Below are 21,808 nucleotides of genomic sequence, written 5' to 3' on the forward strand. Positions count from 1 at the left end.
TCAAGCACAATCTGATTGAGTAGTTTGGTCGCATTTACCATCGGGGACTTATACAATCTACCGGCAGAAGTATTGACCCAGTAATAGTAAACCAGCAGAAGTATTGACACATTATTAGTAATAAAAAATATGTATCATATGTAATGAAAGAAATGCGTGTTCACCAAAAACGTTGCTTGTCATGCAGTGATACGTCTTCAGACAAAAATAATTTGTGTATCCTGCTTTTATAAAGTTATACATGAATAAAATGATTTTTAATTCTAAAATAAATTTCTCAATTTTTTTGTTATAGGCTTTGGTATATATATGACCCTTAGAAAAGAATTTGCAACTAGTAAGCAGACATGAAAGTACACTATTAATGTTTAAAAATCGAAAAGTGTACGTTTTCTCATGACACCTTATACATATGAACGTCTCCATAACACGATATAAGCAGATTGTTCCTGGTTTTGTCTAGGTAAACACCAAGCGGTCGATCTAAGCCATCCTCTTCTCCTATAAGACGTCTTGCATGTTTTCCATCAGGAGAAATAACGACGATACTATTATTTCCAGAGGATGCAACGTAAACATTGTCGTTCGTGTCAGTAGTAACACCATATACATCCTTCAAAACTGATGTATCGTTGTATTCCCAAACCTTCTCTCCTGTGATGTTGTAACATGTGACGGTGTTTGTAGCAGAATTTGTATAATACAGTTTACATTCAGACGCTGTAACATAACAATCAAACATCTCTGGTTCCTTTACTATAATGGACGCATTATCACCTGAAAAATCTACTGACTGAATACCTGTCATGTTTGTGCAATATATTAGCCTTCCTGGTATATTTGTTATACCACGACAAGACTTTGAAGTTTTGATTTGTTTCTGTATTTGTTTAGAAGATAAGTTCATTATTTCAATTGTGTAAAGGATGCCTATCATGGGAAATTGCTATTGTTTTCTCATCAATACAAGTCACATCTACAGGCCCTCGTGATACTTTTATTGTACATTCTAATGATTCGCTCTCGTTAAAGATAAAGATATCAGCATAGTTCCAATCAACAAGAACTATCTGACCTGTCGGTCTGATAGTACAACCTGTGAATAAACTGTATTTATTATTTTTAGTAATTTTAACCTTCCTATGTGAAGAAATGTTAATATCATTAATTGTTCTTGTTGCTCTAGAAGGGGCGACCAAGTACTGGGCTTGTTTATTTTTCTCGGTTTTCATGACAACTGCTGAGGAACTCGTAGTACGGGATATATTACCATACCCTTTAATGGACAATATGTCGAACAGTTTGTGATCCATTTTAAAGTCGATATCAACCTGTTGTAGACTACCATCTTCCAACAATGACATCACGAACTTTTCTGCATGTTCAATATCCGTCTCAACCTTCTTCATTCCAACAAAAATCTGGAGGTCAGATGCATACTTCTTTATAGCAGAAATATGTACCTCTAGATCTTCTACGGTTTTAGTATGTTCTAGGAGTTTATTATGAATGTGCTGTATCTCTGAGTTAACTCCCTTTTCCACATCGCCCAAATCCTGTAGTATCTTTTGCTCGATACGGTCGAGATGTTTATCTATTTTGTCGCGCATCGTCTTTATTTCAGACTGTATTTTCTCTCTGCTCTGATGAACTTTTGATAAATTTTGTACTCTATCTTTTGTTATCCTTTTTATATTTTCTTTTAAGTCGTTCAGACTGTGTTCCAAATTGTCAAATAAGGCGGATGTTTTGGAAGTTTTAACAATTTCATCGAGTGCCGTTAAGTCGCATTTTTTATGTATTGCTGAAACACAATGCGTGCAACATGGAATTTCGTGTTGTAAACAGTAAAGCTGGTATTTTTTGTCGTGGTCGGAACAGTATTGTTGGACGCTGGTCATAAATGACGGAAGCTGCTTGTAGTTGTCGACACTGATGACCTCGTGATTTTTCGACAACTTGGAAGCATTGTGATACTTTAGGCATGTTGTACACAAACCTTCGTCACATTCCAGGCACCAGAAGATGGCGTCTATCGTTAAGTGCTGAGAATCACATACGTCACAAAGTGTTCCACTTGATGCCGCCATAACCTATAACAACAAAAAATATTAATCAAGATCTTACTTTAAGGTGTAAAATTTTCCGTTCATTGTTAAAGACATTCCAGCAAAATTCGAAAGGAACAACAGCATCAAGTTCTTTTCAAATGTAATTATTGATAACTTTAATCATTGGAAAATAGTTTAGTGCATATCCCTTAAATAATTTTATGATGTTCCCCCCCCCCCCCCCCCCCCCACCCCCCACCCCCCAACAACAACAACAAAAAGGAAACCTACAAAGTCTAAGGAAAAAGGAAAAGGGCAGTGGGGTTCGCACTGATTGCTGTGTGGAAAAATCGTTATTCACTTTTTTCACTAATTGCCAGTTCTATTTTTTATGGTATCGTTGCTTAGTACTGATATTAATGCAGTTATGTGTAATACCGAATTATAAAAACTTAACTCATTTTGGCAAATTATAAATGATCACGCCCCCTCAAAGGAGCCTGAATCGCTTACTAAACAAACATATGCTTTAATGATCATATGAAATATGGGACCAATATCATGAGATAACCATAGTGCTTCAGATCCTAACTGATTAGAGTGTATAAACATTGAATAACTATACATTGTAATGTTTCAAATCGGTGTGTAATGTTTCCTTCACATAAACGGATTTTTCTTACGAGTCCTTACGGATCGCCAACTCGTAGTCAATCGCAAGCATTTGTTAATAAATCGCTGGTATCCGCAAATTACTCGTCACATCTCGCAGACACTGTTAAGGATCCGTGAAAGGAGAGACAAAGTTTTTGACATGTCAAAAACCTTCTTACGATTGTCCACGGTTTTATTTTTCCGTAAATTATTCGTAACAATCCATAAGTATTGTAAACCACTCCGTAAACCACTCGCTACAACACGAACCCAACGGTTAACTATTTGCAAGAATCCGGAAATGACTCTAAGCAATTTTTTTTTTTCGATTTGTTACGGTTAGTTTACGAGTGCTTACGTGTTGCTTACGATTTCATTCTGGTCGTGTTACGATGGCTTTACATTTTTACGAGTTTTTATGTCTAGCACTTCACATAAGTTTAGTTACGAGAACGTCACGAATAGATGCGTATACTTTACGTATTTATACGTATTGTCTACGATTTGTGGAAAGATATAAAAGCTGCAAATTAAATACTAGTAGCTAACTCGTATCTATTCGTAACAACACGTTAACAGGTCGTTATTAACACGTTAAAGCTTCGATGAATAGTAATATTTCGTAATATACTAGTACCAATCCGTAAAAAGCTCCGCGTAAAATGACCGTAAGTTGCTCATAGTTATCATAATTACTCGTAATAAACCGTAATTAGCTCGTAACAACTCTTAAATCGGTCGTAAAAGTGGCCAAATCATAAGGATCCGTGAATTTGTGCGATCCGTAAGGACTCGTTAGAAAAATACCTGTATATGAAGGGGCATTACGCTGCTCGATCAAATTCCGCGTTTGCGCTACAAAATGCATTACGTTTGAGCCAAAGTTACCTACCGATAAGTAACTACGTTTGCGCGGTTTAACACAATTTTCTATAAAAAAAATATTCAGAAATCAAATATTCTGATATATGAAATAAAACACAAAAGATAAAATTTAAAAAAGATACACTGAACTTAATTTAAACTTTTTTATCAGCATTCATACATGTGAAGGATTGAGCTCAAATCGCCAACTGCTCATCCATGTGCAAAGTATAAATTGACTTCGTGATAGAGTTGATCCCATCTGTAAGACGAATATTAATATTCGATGGATATACTGTCGGTGTTGCTATAGAGTTGAAAAATATTTTCCTTTCCAGGAAATATATTCTGTATATTATTCATGACTTTGCAGTTACACACATGTAGTGATATTAAACGAATAAATACTTCCCTGATAACATATTAATCAATATATTTAATTTTTAAAAATAATCTGTACGTTGGGGTTATTCTCAGGATTAAAACCCGGGTAAAATCTCTATTTAAATTGCATGTTAATTCGCACAAACGTAATACATGTAAAATGTTGAATTCTGGCAAATGTAGGTCGTTCCTCAAAATATAAAGTTTATATTCAAATTGCGGTTTTGGGCTATCTTCAGGTACTATTATTTGGTCATCTGAATAGAAATAAGTCATTTTATTGTTAAAACCTCAACTGAGTACTCAACGAAATCGCAATAGTAATAATTAAATAGAGATTGAAATACTTTTTGAGGATTGGCCTGGTTTAATTTTGTTTAGGTGAACTTGGTATTCCCTTTATGGAAGTTTAAGAAAATTCACAAAAATCACAAAAAAAAAACCCTCAATATGTTATTTAAAAATCTCAAATCCTGTGTTGAAACTAGATACAAATACTGAAGTCGATAGTAAAACATAAGTTTTAGAATTTAAATACTAATGGTATTAATGATTTTTTTCTAAGAACAAAACACTGCATTTTAACCTTAATATTTAGTTATTTCTAGAGAAGAAAGGTATTGGGAATATCAGATCAGGAGGATCTGTTTAACATCTAACACATTATGCATTATTTCTTCCGTTGACGAGTATATTTGATCCCCCAAAAAAATCCCATTTTAATGGTCTCTCAAGCACCAACGCAGTATCACATAATTGCAAAGTAAAAAACGAGGGCGATCACAAATGGTTTGTCCAGAAATTCGATATTTGTAACTTATTGAATAAGGGGGTAGATTGTGTTGTAAAGGCTTGTAAAACCGATTGTTTGCATACTGTGAAAGGTCCTTATAAATTTACTGCAGCAAAAAATAAACTTAAGCCTATCAAGCATTCTGAGTCAGTATGAAGCTATGATCTAAACGATGAGTAAAATCTAAATAACAAGTTAACTATGTATTAACCTGCTTGTATAGCAAGGAAGTTTAATGTCCAAAAGACATTATCAATACTGAAGGTCAGTAATAGGTAAATCTAGGTTGATATATACTGAACATCAAACTTAATGCAACACCCTTTAAGTAGTTGTATGATAATTTTATTCTTGATTATTATTATAAGGATCAACATGTATTATCTAATACAATGAGTTAATTGATATGAATATCTATCTTTGTAAAATGCGATTTAACGAATCTGCCTTTGTGTCATTCGAGTGTCGAGGAGAGTAAAACTAAATATATATAATTTGGTCTTTGCTGCTTGACCACAAGGCACAAGAATGTAAAGGGAAATAGCAAAGACCAGTCGACTTGAAATAAAAAAAAATGTGTTCAGATGGGCAGATCGGTCTGAATTCCAGGGGAATGACACCTTTTAAAATGGAACTACAATAAAAGGCAATGTCCATGTCCATATTAGATTAACAGGGTATGATCCTGAATATGGTTAAAAGATTACAGACAAAGGAATTATGGGGGTATACGTCATATACTCCACTGGATATAAAACAGCTCTTCATCCGCCGACAATACCGTCTTTTGTCCCTTTTGTCCCCCCTCCCTCTCTCTCTCTCTCTCTCTCTCTCTCTCTCTCTCTCTCTCTCTCTCTCTCTCTCTCTCTCTCTCTCTCTCTGTTGGCAAGACCGAGGATCTAAGAGGATTTCATATCGTTTATATTTAGACACTTAGACACTTAGACACTGACCTATTGTTCTATTGTTGTAGATCATATTCTGACTTACTGAAGTCTCCTCTGGTTTCATTGTACATTAGAGTTGTTGACGTATACCCCCATAATTCCTTTGTCTGTATTTCTGTGATTTATAAATAACATTTAATAAAAATAAAAGATAAGAATTTCAGTTATCTATTTTCCAATATCTGAAAATTGCAGAATTGTTTTTTTTTTAAACTACTTCTATACAATGAATAAGTAAATATTTAAACGAGCCTGTCATTCATTACTAGAAAGCAGTTGTTATAAAAGAAAATCTATAGTGTCATGTTACGTGTCATTTTTGCAATAACAAGTAAATGTTTTGAATTGGCTACAATAGTAATCCCTTTATTATGTGAATAAGAGGATGCTACAGGTATTTGCTGCTTCTCTGCTAAGCACGCGGCATTTAGGAGTATCATCAATGATTGGTCGGTCCGGAGAGAAAAATTAATTCGGGTAGGGTGACATGTCTTCCTGCTGACTGTTGTTACCTTGTGAACTAGCACATTAAATTCCGACTCAGTGTGTCGGTCTAGTACAAAGCAAAGGTTATATTCATATTACATTATAATGTTCCCGTCCTGAATATGCATTTGATTTGCAAATGGATGTTTAACAGCCATCCATCCATCATCGTCGTTTACAAGCTTGAAATATGCCCAAACCTTGACAAATAAAAACAAATTAAAACAGATAAGAACAAGTAAAATCTGAATAGACAAACGTATGGAAGAACAAGTAATAAATCATAACTGAACGTAAAATATTATTGTTATTACGAAAGAGCGACTCACAAAAAGAGTAAAACAATATCGAATCAGAGAATGTTGGCAGCCATAACAACATAAAGTAAGCTAAAAATATTTAAATTACAAACTGAGCGATGAATTATTTCAACCTTTGAAACAATCAAGTTGCCATTATACCTGAGAAAAATCAGACAAAAACTTCTTAATTCAATATTATCGTATAACACAAATTATCCACCAATTTTTACATAAGGCAATGCCTGTACCAAAACAGGAATATGACAGCTGTTTTCCATTCGTTAGATGTGTTTGAGCATTTGATTTTGTCATTCGATAAAGGACTTTCCGTTTTGAATTTTCCTTGGAGTTCGGTATTTTTGTTATTTTACTTTTTAACAATAAAAATAAAACAATACCGTTTCAGATAATGCTGACAGTCAGTGAAAGTAAGCTCAAAGTATTAAATGATTTATTCATTGTCAAAGTATTCAACACTGTCTTTGTTCCAAAAACTTTCGATATTTGATGCATCATATAAAGAAGGATGTGTCAGCAAAATCAGTAACGTGTTGCCTAAACTACTTTTAAAAAAAGCCGTCATATATTATAGTTTCATCTCAGCTTCTAGTACGAAGTCTAAGACAAATCTTGCTCTGCTTTACACTGGTTCCCTTACTAAAATTAAAGAAATTGTCATTAAAGTGTTTGTAAAAAAGCATATGAAATTAATGAAAATAACGTACTTGTGGTGACTTTTTGACACACTACACTACACGTTCACACAATCTCATCAAACAGATTTTTTTTATTTGATGAAATGGTCCTTTGAAACAGTTGCTTGCAGATTTATTTGCTGCAACTCATTTACAGCTTTCTTCTGTAATTGCAAAAGGTGAACATACTAGATATACTAACTGAAATTGTCTATTTGTATCCATCTGGTGAGTTAAGCCTTTTTCAACTGATTTTTAAAGAGTGTTCTTATGTTGTTCTGTGACACCACTGTCCCAGGTTAGGGGAGGGTTGAGCGCTCATAGATATGTTTTACCCCGCCACATTCTTTATGTGCCTGTCCCCAAGTCAGGAGCCTGTAGTTCAGTGGTTGTCGTTGGTTCATGTCTGTCATATATTTTTTTTCGTAAACTGTTTTGTTATAAATTAGGCCGTTAGTTTTCTCAATTAAATTATTTCATATTTTTCATGTCGGGGCCTTTTATAGCCGACCATACGGTATGGGTTTTTTTCATTATTGAAGGCCGTACGGTTGCCTATAATTGCTTACATCCACTTCATTTGAACTTTGGTGGATAGTTGTCTTATTGGCAATCATACCACATCTCTTTATTTTTATATGAGACAATTAAAGCTGTAGATTTTATCCTTTAATTAACATTAATGTACGTTTAAAGTGTATCGACAGGCTTAAGGTATTCCTTTGGGCAACAATTCTGCCCCTTTTATAGAAGATTTCTTCCTGTGTTGTTATAAATCCCATTTTATTGCCAAACTCAATAAAGATTCATCTAAATTTCATTTAAGTTATAAATGTAATTACACGTATCGTTATCTTGATAATAATTTTGCTTTAAATAATTAAGGATTATCTAATTATAATGCGGAAATTTACCATAATGGAACTCACTACGATATGATCTAATATCAACAACAATAATAGTCCTTTTATAGAATAGGATATTTCAGTTTTACAAGGGAAAAACAAAACCAAAATTACCGACAAAAGAGACGAGCATCGTTCCTTAATGTTAGTTTCCCCTTTTCGGACGTTTAAGATTTCTATAAACATTATTTATGTATAACTAACAAATAATTTAGTAGGGTATTCCATAAATTTAGATACGATCCATGTAAATTCTATGATCCTTTAAATGAACCTGTTCATAAAGGATATCAATTAAACACCGTAGTAAGAGCTTTGAATATTGTTTTATCAGTACTTACATATATTTTGGTTTTGACAAATTTAAACATAACTAGATATTTATTGCTGTACATTTATGAAAACTTATAGTCCTACATCCTGTCGATATTATGTACTTATATTTTGACATAGCACAAGGTCATGCTTTTCTCAGACTGTTTATGACGTCTTTAACTAAGTCCATTGGATGTGCACTGATTGATAGATAGGTAGAACATGATTTATTTATAAGTTGTTATTGGCTTTGAACTACACAGTAACTGTGAGTTTTCTCTCTTAGATCGATACTTTGTGTCTTTAGAATTTATGTTAATCTTGTGTCATGCTTCGTACCGATCTGATGAGTGTAGCCATTTCCAACTGAATTTTAGTTTGTCCTTATGTTGTCCTGTTACACCTCCCTCTGTTCCAGGCTATAGGAGGGTTGAGCGTTTTGTCCATGTTAATACATGTATTTTTCACAACTCTTCAGTTTATTTCGATGTTACAGTGATTGCGACATTATATATTGTTGATATGAATATTCTTACAGGAAAATGTAACAAAACATTATTTCCCTATGATGTACATGTATAATAATTATTGATAATTTCAAAATATTTTTATGAACTATCTACTTATAAATCAATATCTTCATTATGCAAACTTCAGTATTGCTTTCAGTTTCATATAATGTATATTTTTATTTTCAGCATCTGTAAGAATTGAATACTGTTTTTTTTTCAATTTATACGAAATGAAAGCAAGTGACATTCAAATTTTAACAAAAAGCAATTCCGCTTTATTTCAAGTTGTCAATTTTTTCAATGAGAGTTTCCCATTTTGGTTCGACGCAAACGTCATGTGACATATGCCATCCGTTCAGCACACAATAATAAATCTGTGCAATCTGATTAAAATTCGGATCTATCGGAACTCGCTTTGTCGTTGTAATATGAGCATAACAAAATCAGAGATTTATTTGATATTTTAATTAGTCGCAATCAAAACAGTGATTAAATTGCAACATTAGACTCTTGCATCAGTGAGCTAAATTTGCATATAATCGGAATCGCCGAACCACATTTAATGAATGATGCAATTCGAGTTAACAATTATGAATGGTTTGGCAATAATAGATAGCATATACATTTCCGTGCTAGAACAGGATCTGAAGGAGTTGGGTTTTTGGTCCGAAAAGATTTGTTATCTACATTTAAAGTCACTATGGAAGATGATTCAGAAGAAGGAATTTTATGGATTAAATTTGCAGATATAAAACAATTATCTTATTGTGTTCATACTTGTGTGATATATTTACCACCAGAATTTTCAGCCCGTTCAGTTAATGCGCATAATTTCCTCGAGGTCTTAATTGAACAAATTTACACAATACCGAATGGAAAATTATTTTATATATGCGGCGATTTTGATAACCGAATTGGTGATATGGAGGATTTCATTACTGGAATAGATAATCTTATTAAGCGTAATATGGTGGATAACACCGTCAAATTTTCAACGATTTTCTAGCGAATGCTAGCCTATGTCTACCTAATGGTCGTATATTCATAACGATTTCACAAGCGTATCAACCAAAGGATCGTCAGTTGTGGATTATTGTACAGTGCCATATGAAAATCTAAATCAATTTAAAAATTTTGAAGTCATAAGAGCAAGTGTTTAGTGCAATAAAGGTGAGATCCCAACCCACAACACATACCTGATCATTCCATGTTATGCTGGGAATTAGAGGCTAATTTTTCCTCAAATAGTGAAAATAAATCATAAAGTGGCAATAGTATAAATGAAAATCAGAAAAAAGTCAATATCATATAATATGAAAAATATCAAGTTTCAATAAATAGTATAAATGATTGTATACATAATATAGAATGTTCAAATGGTTCTCATTTTGAAAAGATGTGGATGATTTGTATAATAATTTTGTTGATATTATGAATATGAAATGGACAATAAACTAGACTCAAGGGTAAAAGTGTTGACTGGTACAAACAATAAAAGACGGCGATTTAAAAAGACCCTGGTGGAACAATGAACTGACTGATAAATGGAACAATGTATGTGAAGCTGAAAATAACTTTTTAAATTGTCAACATAATATGACAAAAAAAAAAAACACATGCGCAGAACTTTTGTTGAAAAACGCAAAAACTTTGATAAATTTGTCCAGCAGTCGAAAAGACAGTATTGGCACCGAGGGCAGGAGGAACTAGTTTGGTGACCTATAGCTGTTAATTTCTGTGTCATGTGGTCTCTTGTGGAGAGTTGTCTCATTGGTGATCATACCACATCTTCTTTTTTATAGCTAAATTGAGTGAAAATAGCATTAGCAATGAGAGGCAATCGAATATAACTAATGAAGTGGTACAGGATGATGGTTCAACAACAGACAATTTAGATGTAGTGTTAAATAAATGGAAGAACTGTTTTCATAATTTACTTAAACAAAATGAGCTTTTGAATGTGGATAATAATTATATAAGATTGAAAATTTTGAAATAAGAGAAAATATTTTATGTAATCAACTTGATGAAGAAATTTCAATCAATGGGGGGTTAAAGTTGTAATGAAGGCATACTATGGTAAACGCCCTGGTATTGACCTTATTCAGGCAGAATTATGTAAAATAAAATTGTTATATGTGTATTACACAAACTTTTTAATTTATATTTTAAAAAGGGCACTGTCCCTTGTATGTGGAACAAAGGAATTATAACCCCAATACCAAAATGCTCAACCTCAGATCCAAGAGACTAATTATCTTATAGAGATATAACTTTTGCTCCATTTGCATATAAAATGTATTGTAATATTTTAAATGATAGATTAATTTATTGGTTAGATGAAAGGGGGTAATCAAAGACGAACAAAATGGTTTTGTAAAAGGGAAAAATACAATTGATCATGTTGGTAGAATAACTTCAATTATTGAGGAAAAATTAACATGTAAGCTATCTACCTATGTAGCCTTTATAGATTTTAAAAAGACATATGATTCAATTAATAGAGTATTGTTATTCAACAAATTGGAAAACTTGGGAATTAGTTAAAAATTTATGTATGTCCTTAAAGCGAGCCTAAAACGTGCAGTATACGTCTTAATGGTAATATGACGGAATGGTTCAATGTAGATACTGGTTTGAAACAAGGTTGTATATTATCCACTGTTATGTTTAACATTTATATAAACACCCTAATTGATGATATAAATGCTCTAGATATTGGTATAAATATTGATGGGGACAAATTAGCAATTTTATTTTATGCTGATGATATGGTATTAATGATTGAAAATGAAAAAGATTTACAGAAAATGTTAAATATTCTTAACAATTGGTGTATTACTAATGGACTTAATATCAATATTGATAAGTCCAAAATTTTTTAGAAATCAATCTGTACCTCGAACTGAATGTAATTTTACAATAGGTAATATAAATGCAATGGAATGTGTTAGTAATTATCAATACCTGGGATTGTTGTGGACAGAATTTTTAGACTATCAATCAATGGCTAAGGCAGTATCCAAATCTTCCAGTGGAGCATTGGGTTTATTGATTGTAAAAATAAAACACATGGTGGTCTCCAACATGAATTTTTTTCTAAATTATACAACGCTATGGTCTAGTCAGTTATTGATTATGGGTCGTGTATTTGGGGTACACGCGATTACTCGTGTATTAATGCTGTCCAAAATAGAGTCATAAGATTTGTTATGGGTGTTGGTAAATATACCCCAAATGATGCCATACATGGTGGAGATATGGAATGGAAACTACCATCTGTAAAACAATGGACAAGTGTATTTAGACATTGGACAAGATGTACAAATATGAGTCATGATAGAATATTTTTTTAATTTTTTAAATGGTCGAAGAAGAAAGCTAGAGGTAGAATTAAGAATTGGAACCATAGAGTTATGGAAATGTTTAAAACTCATAATTTTGAAGACTATTGTAACTTTGATCATAATGTATTAAATAAGAGTATTATTGTACAAATTGAAACAATAATGTTTGATAGATATAAAATAGATTGGAGTAAGTCTACGTATGCTCACGATAATAAATTAAGAACATACAAGTTATTTAAATAAGATAATGGTACTGAACCTTACTTAAAATGTACATTGCCACCTAAATTTAGGATTGCTTTTGCTAAATTTAGATTTGGAGTTGCTCCCCTTAAAATAGAAACAGGCAGATATGAAAAAAAAAGAAATACATGAAAGAACAAGTTTTTATTGTAATAGCAGTATTGAAGATAAGCTACATGATTGATTAAAATGTTCACTATACGAAGATCTGAGACACATATTATTTTATGAAGCTGCAAATTTTAATGTGGATTTTAACGTTTTATCAGATAATCAAAAGTTGATTTTCTTATTCAATAACAATAAAGTTTTTGAAAGTGTTGCCAGAACCTGCTATAACATTTTAAGAGAAGAAATTTTTTTATATCATTAATTATGCTGTATTTTAACGATATTCTAAAACTAATATATAATATGTACATTTCCAAACTGTATTTTAATATTGCTTGTACAGTCTCTCATTAATCTTTTATGATTGGCACATACAATGTTAATGTACTGTTTCTTGTATGTTTTATGTACCTGTATGAATATTTTGTTGTGTAAATATATGTAATTGTATGTGGTGAGACTATAATAAACTATTGAATCTGAATCTGAATCTGTAAAGTTTTAATAAAAATTAATGTGGTATTAGTAGTTTCAGTGGAGAAATTATTTGAAAATTTAGCAATCAGAATAAATACTTAATTATCTCTCACGGCTAAATCTATGTTTTATCCCATCGGGATGAAATGATGAATTCTAGTAAAGAACATTGCATACATTACTCCTGTCCTGGCAGTATCATAGGATATCAAATTATGAAAATCGAGGCAAAAGCTCAAATTTGCACTTTTAGTCAGGTGATCTTTAAAGGTGAAAAGCAAAGAAATGTGTACATAAAAAAAATAAGGTTTCTGTTATTGTCATGTCATTATTAGAACTAAAAAACAAAAAATATTCAAACTCGTGAAGTGTCTGAAACTTGTTAACAACAAGGGCTACACGCCAAATATACACATGCACTAATTAAGGAAAAAAACTCTTTTTTCTGCCGATTTAAATAGCCTTAAAATACGATCCCAGTTGAATTTTAGGATGATACTTCATAAAACTTAGTTAGGAGTTTTGTTCTGATATATTTGTATTTTTCTTGATCGGCAGTATATAACCAACTGCTGTCGCTACCTTAGTAAGCAACAAGTAGTAGCGAGCAAGTTTTTACGCAGCTTTCCAACTTCTCAGCCGTTTTTTTTTTCAAGTCGTGTTAACCTGTAGACAATCCACTGTGAAGGTTTTAATTTTTCGGCATACGGTCTTGATAGGTTGAGGGTATATTTTTGCGCTCTTAAAACTAGTTGGATTCATCATATTTTGTACTTGTAAGAAGGCAGGACATCTGGACCATGGCCGATCATCCGTAAAAAGTGTAAAACAAAAATACCGAACGACAAGGCAAATTCAAAAAAGGGGAAGTCCATAAAAACTGACAAAATCAAAGGATCAGGTGAAAAACAACTGCCATATTCCTGACTTGGTACAGGCATTTTCCGGGAAAAAAATGGTGGGTCAAACCTGGTTTCATAGCTAGCTAATCTCTCACTTGTAAATAAATGTAGCCTAAATTTGTATATCCTTTTAATTTTTTTTTCGGAGGATTTGGGTGTTGGAAGTAGGTGTGGTCTGTTGTGGTGCCCAATATTTAAAGTGATTTCCGTTTGCCTTTTTTTTGTATTACACTAGTTTTTATATCTTTTCTGAATGTCATATATGTACATGAATCTTGATCTGCAAAGTTAGACGCCAACGTATTTACGTACACAATTTATTGTCTGATGATATAATCCGCAACTGTACATTTAAAGAAATTATAAAACAAATCTCAACACTTAAAGATGATACCGAAGAAGTTAAGCATAGGTGCAGTCCAACAGATTATATATCACGGAATCAAAGCTACGTAGAGGTTATTCCTAATTTCTAATGAGTTTCCAAGTTCTGTCACTACAAATTTCTTGTAAGCTATTCAATATTATCATGCAAGTACTAACAGATTGAGTAGCTGTGTTGCAGTTGCAGTTATTCTCTGGGACTAACAATCTACCAATAGAAGTATTAGCCAATAGAAGTGATAAGTTTGTATCAAACACTAGCATATTCAGGGTTGATGCGGAAGATACCAAAGGGACATTCAAATTCATAAGTCGAAAATAAACTGACAACGCCGTGGCTAAAAAAGAAAAAGAAAAAACAAACAACAGTACACAAAACACAACATAGAAAACTAAAGACTGAGCAATACGAACCCCACCAAAAACTGAAGCAACTGCGTATTCAACTAAACAGTTGTTTATCAGTGATTCTTCAGATAAAAAATATTTTTAATCTTGAACAAGAGCTAAGGAGCAGAAACAATCGAAAATGACAAAAATTGTTGAGCAAAAGCCGGGCAAATTATACAGAGAAACACAGAAATTAAAATGATCTTTAATTCAAAAATGATTTTTTTTCCGCATAATTATGCCCTTATGATATGGGTTTTTGTATATACGACCCTAAACAAAGACTTTGCAACTAACAAACAGGCATGAACGTACACAATTCATGTTAAAAAATCAAAAGTGTAAGATTTCTCATGACACCTTATGCATATGAACGTCTTTATTAAAACACGGTATTAGCAGATTGTTTCTGGTTTTGTCGAGGTAAATACCACACGGCTTATCTAAACCATCTTTTCCCCCTATAAGACGTCTTGCGTGTTTTCCATCGGGTGACAGAACCACGATACTGTTATTTCCTAAGGATGCAACGTAAACATTGGCATCTATGTCAGTAGTAACACCACGTATTTCGTTTAAAACTGACTCATCGTTGTATTCCCAAACCTTCTCTCCTGTAATGTTGTAACATGTGACGGTGTTAGTTTTCCGATCTGTATGATAAAGATTACCCCCAGACGCTGTAACATAATTCCAATCAGATATCATTGGTTGCTCCACTACAGTGGAAGTATGGTCACCAGTAAAATCTACTGACTGAATACCTGTTCCTTTGAGAATATATTAGCCTTCCTTGTCCATTTGTTATACCAAAACACGCATTTGAAGTTCTGATTTGTTTCTCTATTTGCTTAGAAGAAATATTCATTGTCTCCAATTGAAATGGACGATAGCTATAGGAAATTGCAATAGTTTTGTCATCAATACAAGTGACATCTACTGGCATATTTGATACTATTTTCTTACATTCTAAAGACTCGTTTGCACTTAGGATAAATACATTGTGGTTATTCCAGTCCACAAGAACAATCTTACCTGTAGGTGTGATTGTACACCCTGTAAACCTACTTTGGTCATTAAGTTTAGGGATTTTAAGCTTCCTATGCAAAGAAAGGTTAATAGCATTAATTGCTTTCGTTGTGATAGAAGGGGCGACCGAGAATTGTGCTTCTTTGTTTTTCTCGAACTTTATGGCAACTGTAGGGGAACTGGTAACGCGGAATATCTGTCCATACATAGGAATGGACAATATAACGGACAGTTTTTTATCCTCTTTAAAATCAATATCAACCTGTTGTAGACTACCATCTTCTAACAAAGACACCATGAACTTTTCTGCATGTTCTATATCCTTCTCAATTTTCTTCATTCCAACAAAATTCTGTAGGTCAGAAGCATACTTTCTAATAGCAGACATATTTATCTCTAGTTCGTATACGGTTTTTGTGTGATCGAGAAGCTTTGAATGAAAACGCTGTATCTCTGAGTTAACTCCTTTTTCTGTATCCTTCAATTTCTGTAGTATCTTTTGCTCGATGCTGTCTAGATGTTTATTGATTTTGTCGCGCATTGTCTGTATTTCAGACAGTATTTTCTTTCTTCGCTGGTGTACTTTTGTTAAATTTTGTTCTCTATCTTCTATTATTTTTTTCAGATTTTCCTTTGAGCCTTTCAGACCTTGTTCCAAATAACTGTCAAATAAGGCGGATGTTTTGGAAGTTCTCACAATTTCGTCGATTTCCGTTAAGTCGCATTTCTTGTGGCTAGTTGAAACACAAAGAAGGCAACAAGGACTTTCGTGTTGTAAACAGTACAGCTGGTATTTTTTGTCGTGGTCTGGACACAATTGTTGGATGATGGCTACAAAGGACGGTAGCTGCTTGTAGTTATCGACAGAGATGATATCGTGATTTTTCGTCGACTTGGAGGCATTATGATACTTTAAGCATGTCGAACACAGACCTTCGTCACATTCAGGACACCAGAAGGTGGCGTCTGTCGTCACGTGCTGAGATTCACATACACCACATGATGTACCACTTGATGATGCCATAACCTGTAACAACAAAAACAATTAAACAGGATCTTACTTTAAGGTGTAAACGTTTTAGTTCATTGGTGAAAACATTGCAGCAACAGCCGAGATAAGAAGCAGCAATATATGTTTAATATTATTTCTTTATAACATTTTCATTGGAATATTGTCTCGTGTACATCCTTCAAATGATTTGTCCTAGGAAAAATATTAAACCTGCCTAGTTTAGGAAAATTGGGACAATTACGCAAAAATCCACTGATAAAAAAAAATATTATCGATAGATAAAGTTCTGTTTACTTTTTTTTCGTAATGAGTATCGCTCATATACTAATGATTAAAGTGTTATACAAGTTCAAGTTGAAATCGAGTTTTAGGTAGTAGCAGCAGTACATACGTGGAAGGAGGGGATAATGATACGATACATACAACTAGTTTATGAAAATATAAAGAAAAAACAAAATGAAATGAAAATTTAATACAAGTATTGACAATGTGTTTATTTACAATCAGAAGTCATGATTAGAAGATGTAGGGTCAATTTCCCCTATATTTGTTTGTCACAAAAGGATATATGTATGTATATTTTCATTTCCGAAAAAAATAGGATTCGGTTAAGGATGACCTTTTCATAATTTTTGTGAAAATACCAAAACATTGTAGTTTCAGCAATCTTGTAGCTTAACTCGCTTTTAAGTTTTAACCTTTAGGACGCACGCCAAAAAATCGTTTTTATTCTGATTGCAAAAGTTAATATACACTTTTTGAAACAGCTAACGTGTCTGTAGCGCGATTAATCTCAAGGTCAAGAATTAATTCAGGTTGCAGTTTGTCATTTCTAATACACCCATATGCTTTCTGGATATTAAAATCTCGAATATTTATTAATAACCGACTCTTCTCAACTGCCATTTTGAAAGTGCGATCACATGATCTATTTACTGCCTCGTAGTTCAAGAGGGAGCGTTCATTGTTGAATCTATTTACTAATGCTATTTTAAATAAGATATCTTATATAGTTAATAAGATATCTGATAAACTAAATAAGATATCTTATTAACTAAATAAGATATCTGATAAATCAATCATATAAGATATCTTGTATAACTAATAAGATATCTTATATAGTTAATAAGATATCTTATAAAGTAAATAAGATATCTTATATACTTTTAAAGATATCTTATAAACTATACAAGATATCTCATAAAGTATTTGTTTAAAAGATATCTTTAAAAAGATATAAGATATCTTATAAACTATACAAGATATCTTTAAAAGTTAATAAGATATCTTATAAAATAAATAAGATATCTTATTAGATTCAAATTAAATAAGATATCTTATAAACATTAGAAGATATCTATTTACTTTATAAGATATCTTGAAATTGAATAAATATAAAAACGGCTTGCCATACGTGCGAGCTATTGTTACTTAATTCGCAGTCGGATCGAACGAACTATTATTAAAGAAATGAATGCTTCTTTTTGTAATTTTATTCGGGTGTAAAAGTGTTGACCGTAGCCCATTTTGTATGAAGCGCTGGAAGCGCTTCATTCTAAAAATGTGTGCACGATCAACACTTTTACACCCCAATAAAATTACAAAAAGATGCATTCATTTCTTATAATTACATTTTTATGCTAATAAGACCTTAAAAAAAAAAACAAGTTGTATCAAGCTTTTCTTTTATTTTCCTGTGCACTTTTTTGTGTCATCGCGAATGTATACACATTAATAATTGTTACACATTGAAAACAAGATGCTTTCTTAAAAAGTAATACGTGACTCGTCACCAAAAAATGTTGCTGAATATTTTGGCTTTTGATTTGAAATAATTGACTGCATCAATCAACATCAACACGAATAAGATAAAATTGAGAACGGAAATATGGAATGTGTCAAAGAGGCAACAACCCGACCAAAGAGAAGAAAACAGCCGAAGGCCACCAATAGGGTCTTCAACACGGCGAGAAAATCCCGCACCCGGAAGGCGGGCTTCAGCTGTGCCCTAAATAAAAATGTGTCCTAGTTCAGTGAAAATGGACGTCACACTGAATTCCGAAACATATAAATGAACTAAAATTAAAAATACATACAAGACTAGCAAAGGCTAGAGGCTCCTGACTTGGGACAGGCGCAAACATGCGGCGGGGTTAAACATGTTTTGTGAGATCTCAACCCTCCCCCCTATACCTCTAGCCAATGTAGAATAAACAAACACACAGCAATACGTACAGTAAAACTCAGTTTAAAAAAAGTCCGAGTCCGGTGTCAGAATAGGTAACAGAAGAAACTAAGCAAAATGACAATGATACATAAATTAACAAAGGACTACTAGCAGTTACAGACATGCCAGTTCCAGACCTCAACTAAACTGATTGAAAGCATATGAAAATCAAGCACAATCCCTATGATAATGTTAAAACACCTTTTTTGAAAATGTTTAATTGTTTGTAGATCATTGCACAAGTCAATTAAAAGCCCTGTTAGATTTTAGTTGTAAATAGAAAAGTGTATATAGCTGCCATTTGAATAACCTTTTAAGGCTTGTCTATTGTATTTATTACTTGGGAGTATAAATCATTTTATCGTCGTGTTTAATATACAAAGTCCTAATCCTTTTGCCATTTTCCAGTTTCTGCAAACCGGATGTCTCAAGCAAACTGCACAGACCAATCTCAATATAAACAGCACTAAATTTGCTTTATAATCTGGATGCATTTATTTCATCTTTCATATCTTCAAATTTTGTTTCCTTGATGCCTTCAATTTTTCTTATACTCTATTTGAAGCTGTCTGTGACAATCACACATAACTTATGTGTAAGTCCTGGTGAAATATTGGATACCAGGGCAATGTTAGTGTTAAAAAGTCTATACCAGTTCACATGTTGGACAATTAGAATCATGTGCAAAACATTGTAGCCGAGACCATTGATTGGCGCGCTAAAATATCCCATTGACTGGGACAGATTAGGTGAACGTTCGTCTGTAACGCCCACAACTCACGACGTATTTATTATAGACATTTAAACTGTGGGGTCACCAAAGGGTCTCAACGCCTAAATAAAATAATTCGAAAAACTAATCAGGAATAACCTTTGTGTTTTGATTTATATTGAATACTTAAACGTTCTTTACTTGTGTTTTCGTTATGTTTTGATAATCAATTTTTAGGATATCGCACGTTCTTTCAGCAAAAAAAAAGGATTTAACTGGCTTTAAAAGTTACAATGCATGTGTTGATTATTATCTTTTTTTTTCGGACGTCAAAGCGATTTAACAATTGCGGTTGTCCAATTATGTCATCTTTTAACTTTTATCTGGTCAAAATTTTATTTTAGAACGAATGCATGATCAACTTTAAAAAGTGTGCGTACACAAAACATATAGACAAAATATACTTCTGTCCTGTCTGTTTCGTACTTGCAAGTCATTAGACAATAAAAAGGCTATTTGGATCAAGCCTTGTGGAATTTGCATATACGTTTTTGAATAGGTAAAATGTATAGTTTGGTGAACTTTTCTGCTAACTACTATACTTGTGAAAAACCCTTGGCAACAGAAACATATTCAGCTTTTTTTTAATCGACCCAATTTACATAGTAATGGACGACTTCGTACAATTTATGATCGCAAATAAAATATGTATATAATATACTGTGCACTGTAGTTCGTATATATACTGAGACCCTTTGGCAACCCCACAGTTTAAATGATTATAATAAATACATCGTGAGTTGTGGGCGCTACAGACGAACGTTCACCTAATCTGACCCAGTCAATGGGATATTTTAGCGCGCCAATCAATGGTCTCGTCTACACTGTTTTGCACATGATTCTAAATGCGGATTTTCGCATTACATATCTAAATTCAGCACCAGTAAGATCTTGAAACGTGACTTTGAAGCATGGTTTTCATTTAGGTACATTGACCTCTAGTGTTTCTTTTTTGTTGTGGTGTTACTGTCCTATTAACTATACCCAATGATATTCTTTTATATAAATGGGTTCTTTTGAGAGCATAATTAGGTATTCATAATACTTGTCAGTATATGAGAGGTCCGGTGTGTTATTTACTCCCAAGAACAAAAGTACCCTAATGAGTTACTTCACACAGAGTTACGCTTCAAATGGAAATTGAACGTTCAATTTCTCTATACCACATTTACGATGAGTAGTTAGTCATAAATAGATAAGCCTTCAAAAATAAATGAATTTTAATCCTCATGATGTATACAGTTTTCCTCTTTTCAAGAAACACAAACTATTGAAATTAGTTTACAAGCATATCAATTTATCAAATTATGTAAATGAAGCAATAAGTTGTCAAAGCAAACACAACTTGTCTAAAAGACAACTCTGTATTAAATAAGATAAAGTATGTTGCCAATGAGACAGCTATCCACAATAGACCAAATGAATGCATGCATTCAAATAAATTTTAGTCTTAGATAAATGATTTTTTTTTATAAGTTGTTATTGGCTTTGAACTAGCTGTCAGTAACTGCGAGTACTCTCAGATCTGTACTTAATGTCTTTTTTTTTTGTTAGGGATGAGGGATGGATATATACCCTGCCACGTTCTGTCTGTGTTTTTGTTTGATGTTTTTCTTTGTATCGATTTGATGAGTTAAGCCTTTTTCAGCTGATTTTTATAGTTTGTTCTTATGTTGTGCTGTTATACCACTGTCCCAGGATAGGGGGACGGTTGAGCGCTCACAAACATATATAACTCCTCCACATTCTTTATGAGCCTGTAGTTCAGTGGTTGTCGTTGATTCATGTCTGTCATATTTTTTTTCGTAAATTGTTTTGTTATAAATTAGGCCGTAAGTTGTCTCAATTGAATTGTTTCATATTTTTCATGTCGGGGCCTTTTATAGCCGACTATACGGTATGGGTTTTTTTTTTCATTGTTGAAGTCCGTACGGTTGCTTACATCCACTTCATTTGAACTTTGGTGGATAGTTGTCTCATTGGCAATCATACCACGTCTCCTT

At 32.9% G+C, this 21,808-nt stretch overlaps 1 protein-coding gene across 1 annotated transcript; it reads right to left on the reverse strand.

Annotated features, from left to right (window-relative positions):
* Positions 1 to 242: 242 nt before the first annotated feature.
* LOC127735042 (transcription intermediary factor 1-beta-like) lies at positions 243 to 5,024 on the reverse strand. The gene is made up of 2 exons (XM_052245130.1): positions 4,958 to 5,024; positions 243 to 2,093 (listed from the first exon to the last, which is right to left on the reverse strand). Exon 2 carries the CDS (start codon positions 2,088 to 2,090, stop codon positions 912 to 914), a length of 1,179 nt encoding a protein of 392 aa, XP_052101090.1. The 5' UTR covers positions 2,091 to 2,093; positions 4,958 to 5,024; the 3' UTR covers positions 243 to 911.
* Positions 5,025 to 21,808: the final 16,784 nt, after the last annotated feature.

The sequence above is a fragment of the Mytilus californianus genome, unplaced genomic scaffold, assembly GCF_021869535.1.
Source record: "Mytilus californianus isolate M0D057914Y unplaced genomic scaffold, xbMytCali1.0.p SCAF_3, whole genome shotgun sequence".
In the NCBI taxonomy this organism is placed as follows: domain Eukaryota; kingdom Metazoa; phylum Mollusca; class Bivalvia; order Mytilida; family Mytilidae; genus Mytilus; species Mytilus californianus.

Coding starts and splice junctions, on each gene's coding strand:
- LOC127735042 (XM_052245130.1), bottom strand. CDS start 2,090: ATGGCGGCATCAAGTGGAACACTTTGTGACGTATGTGATTCTCAGCAC.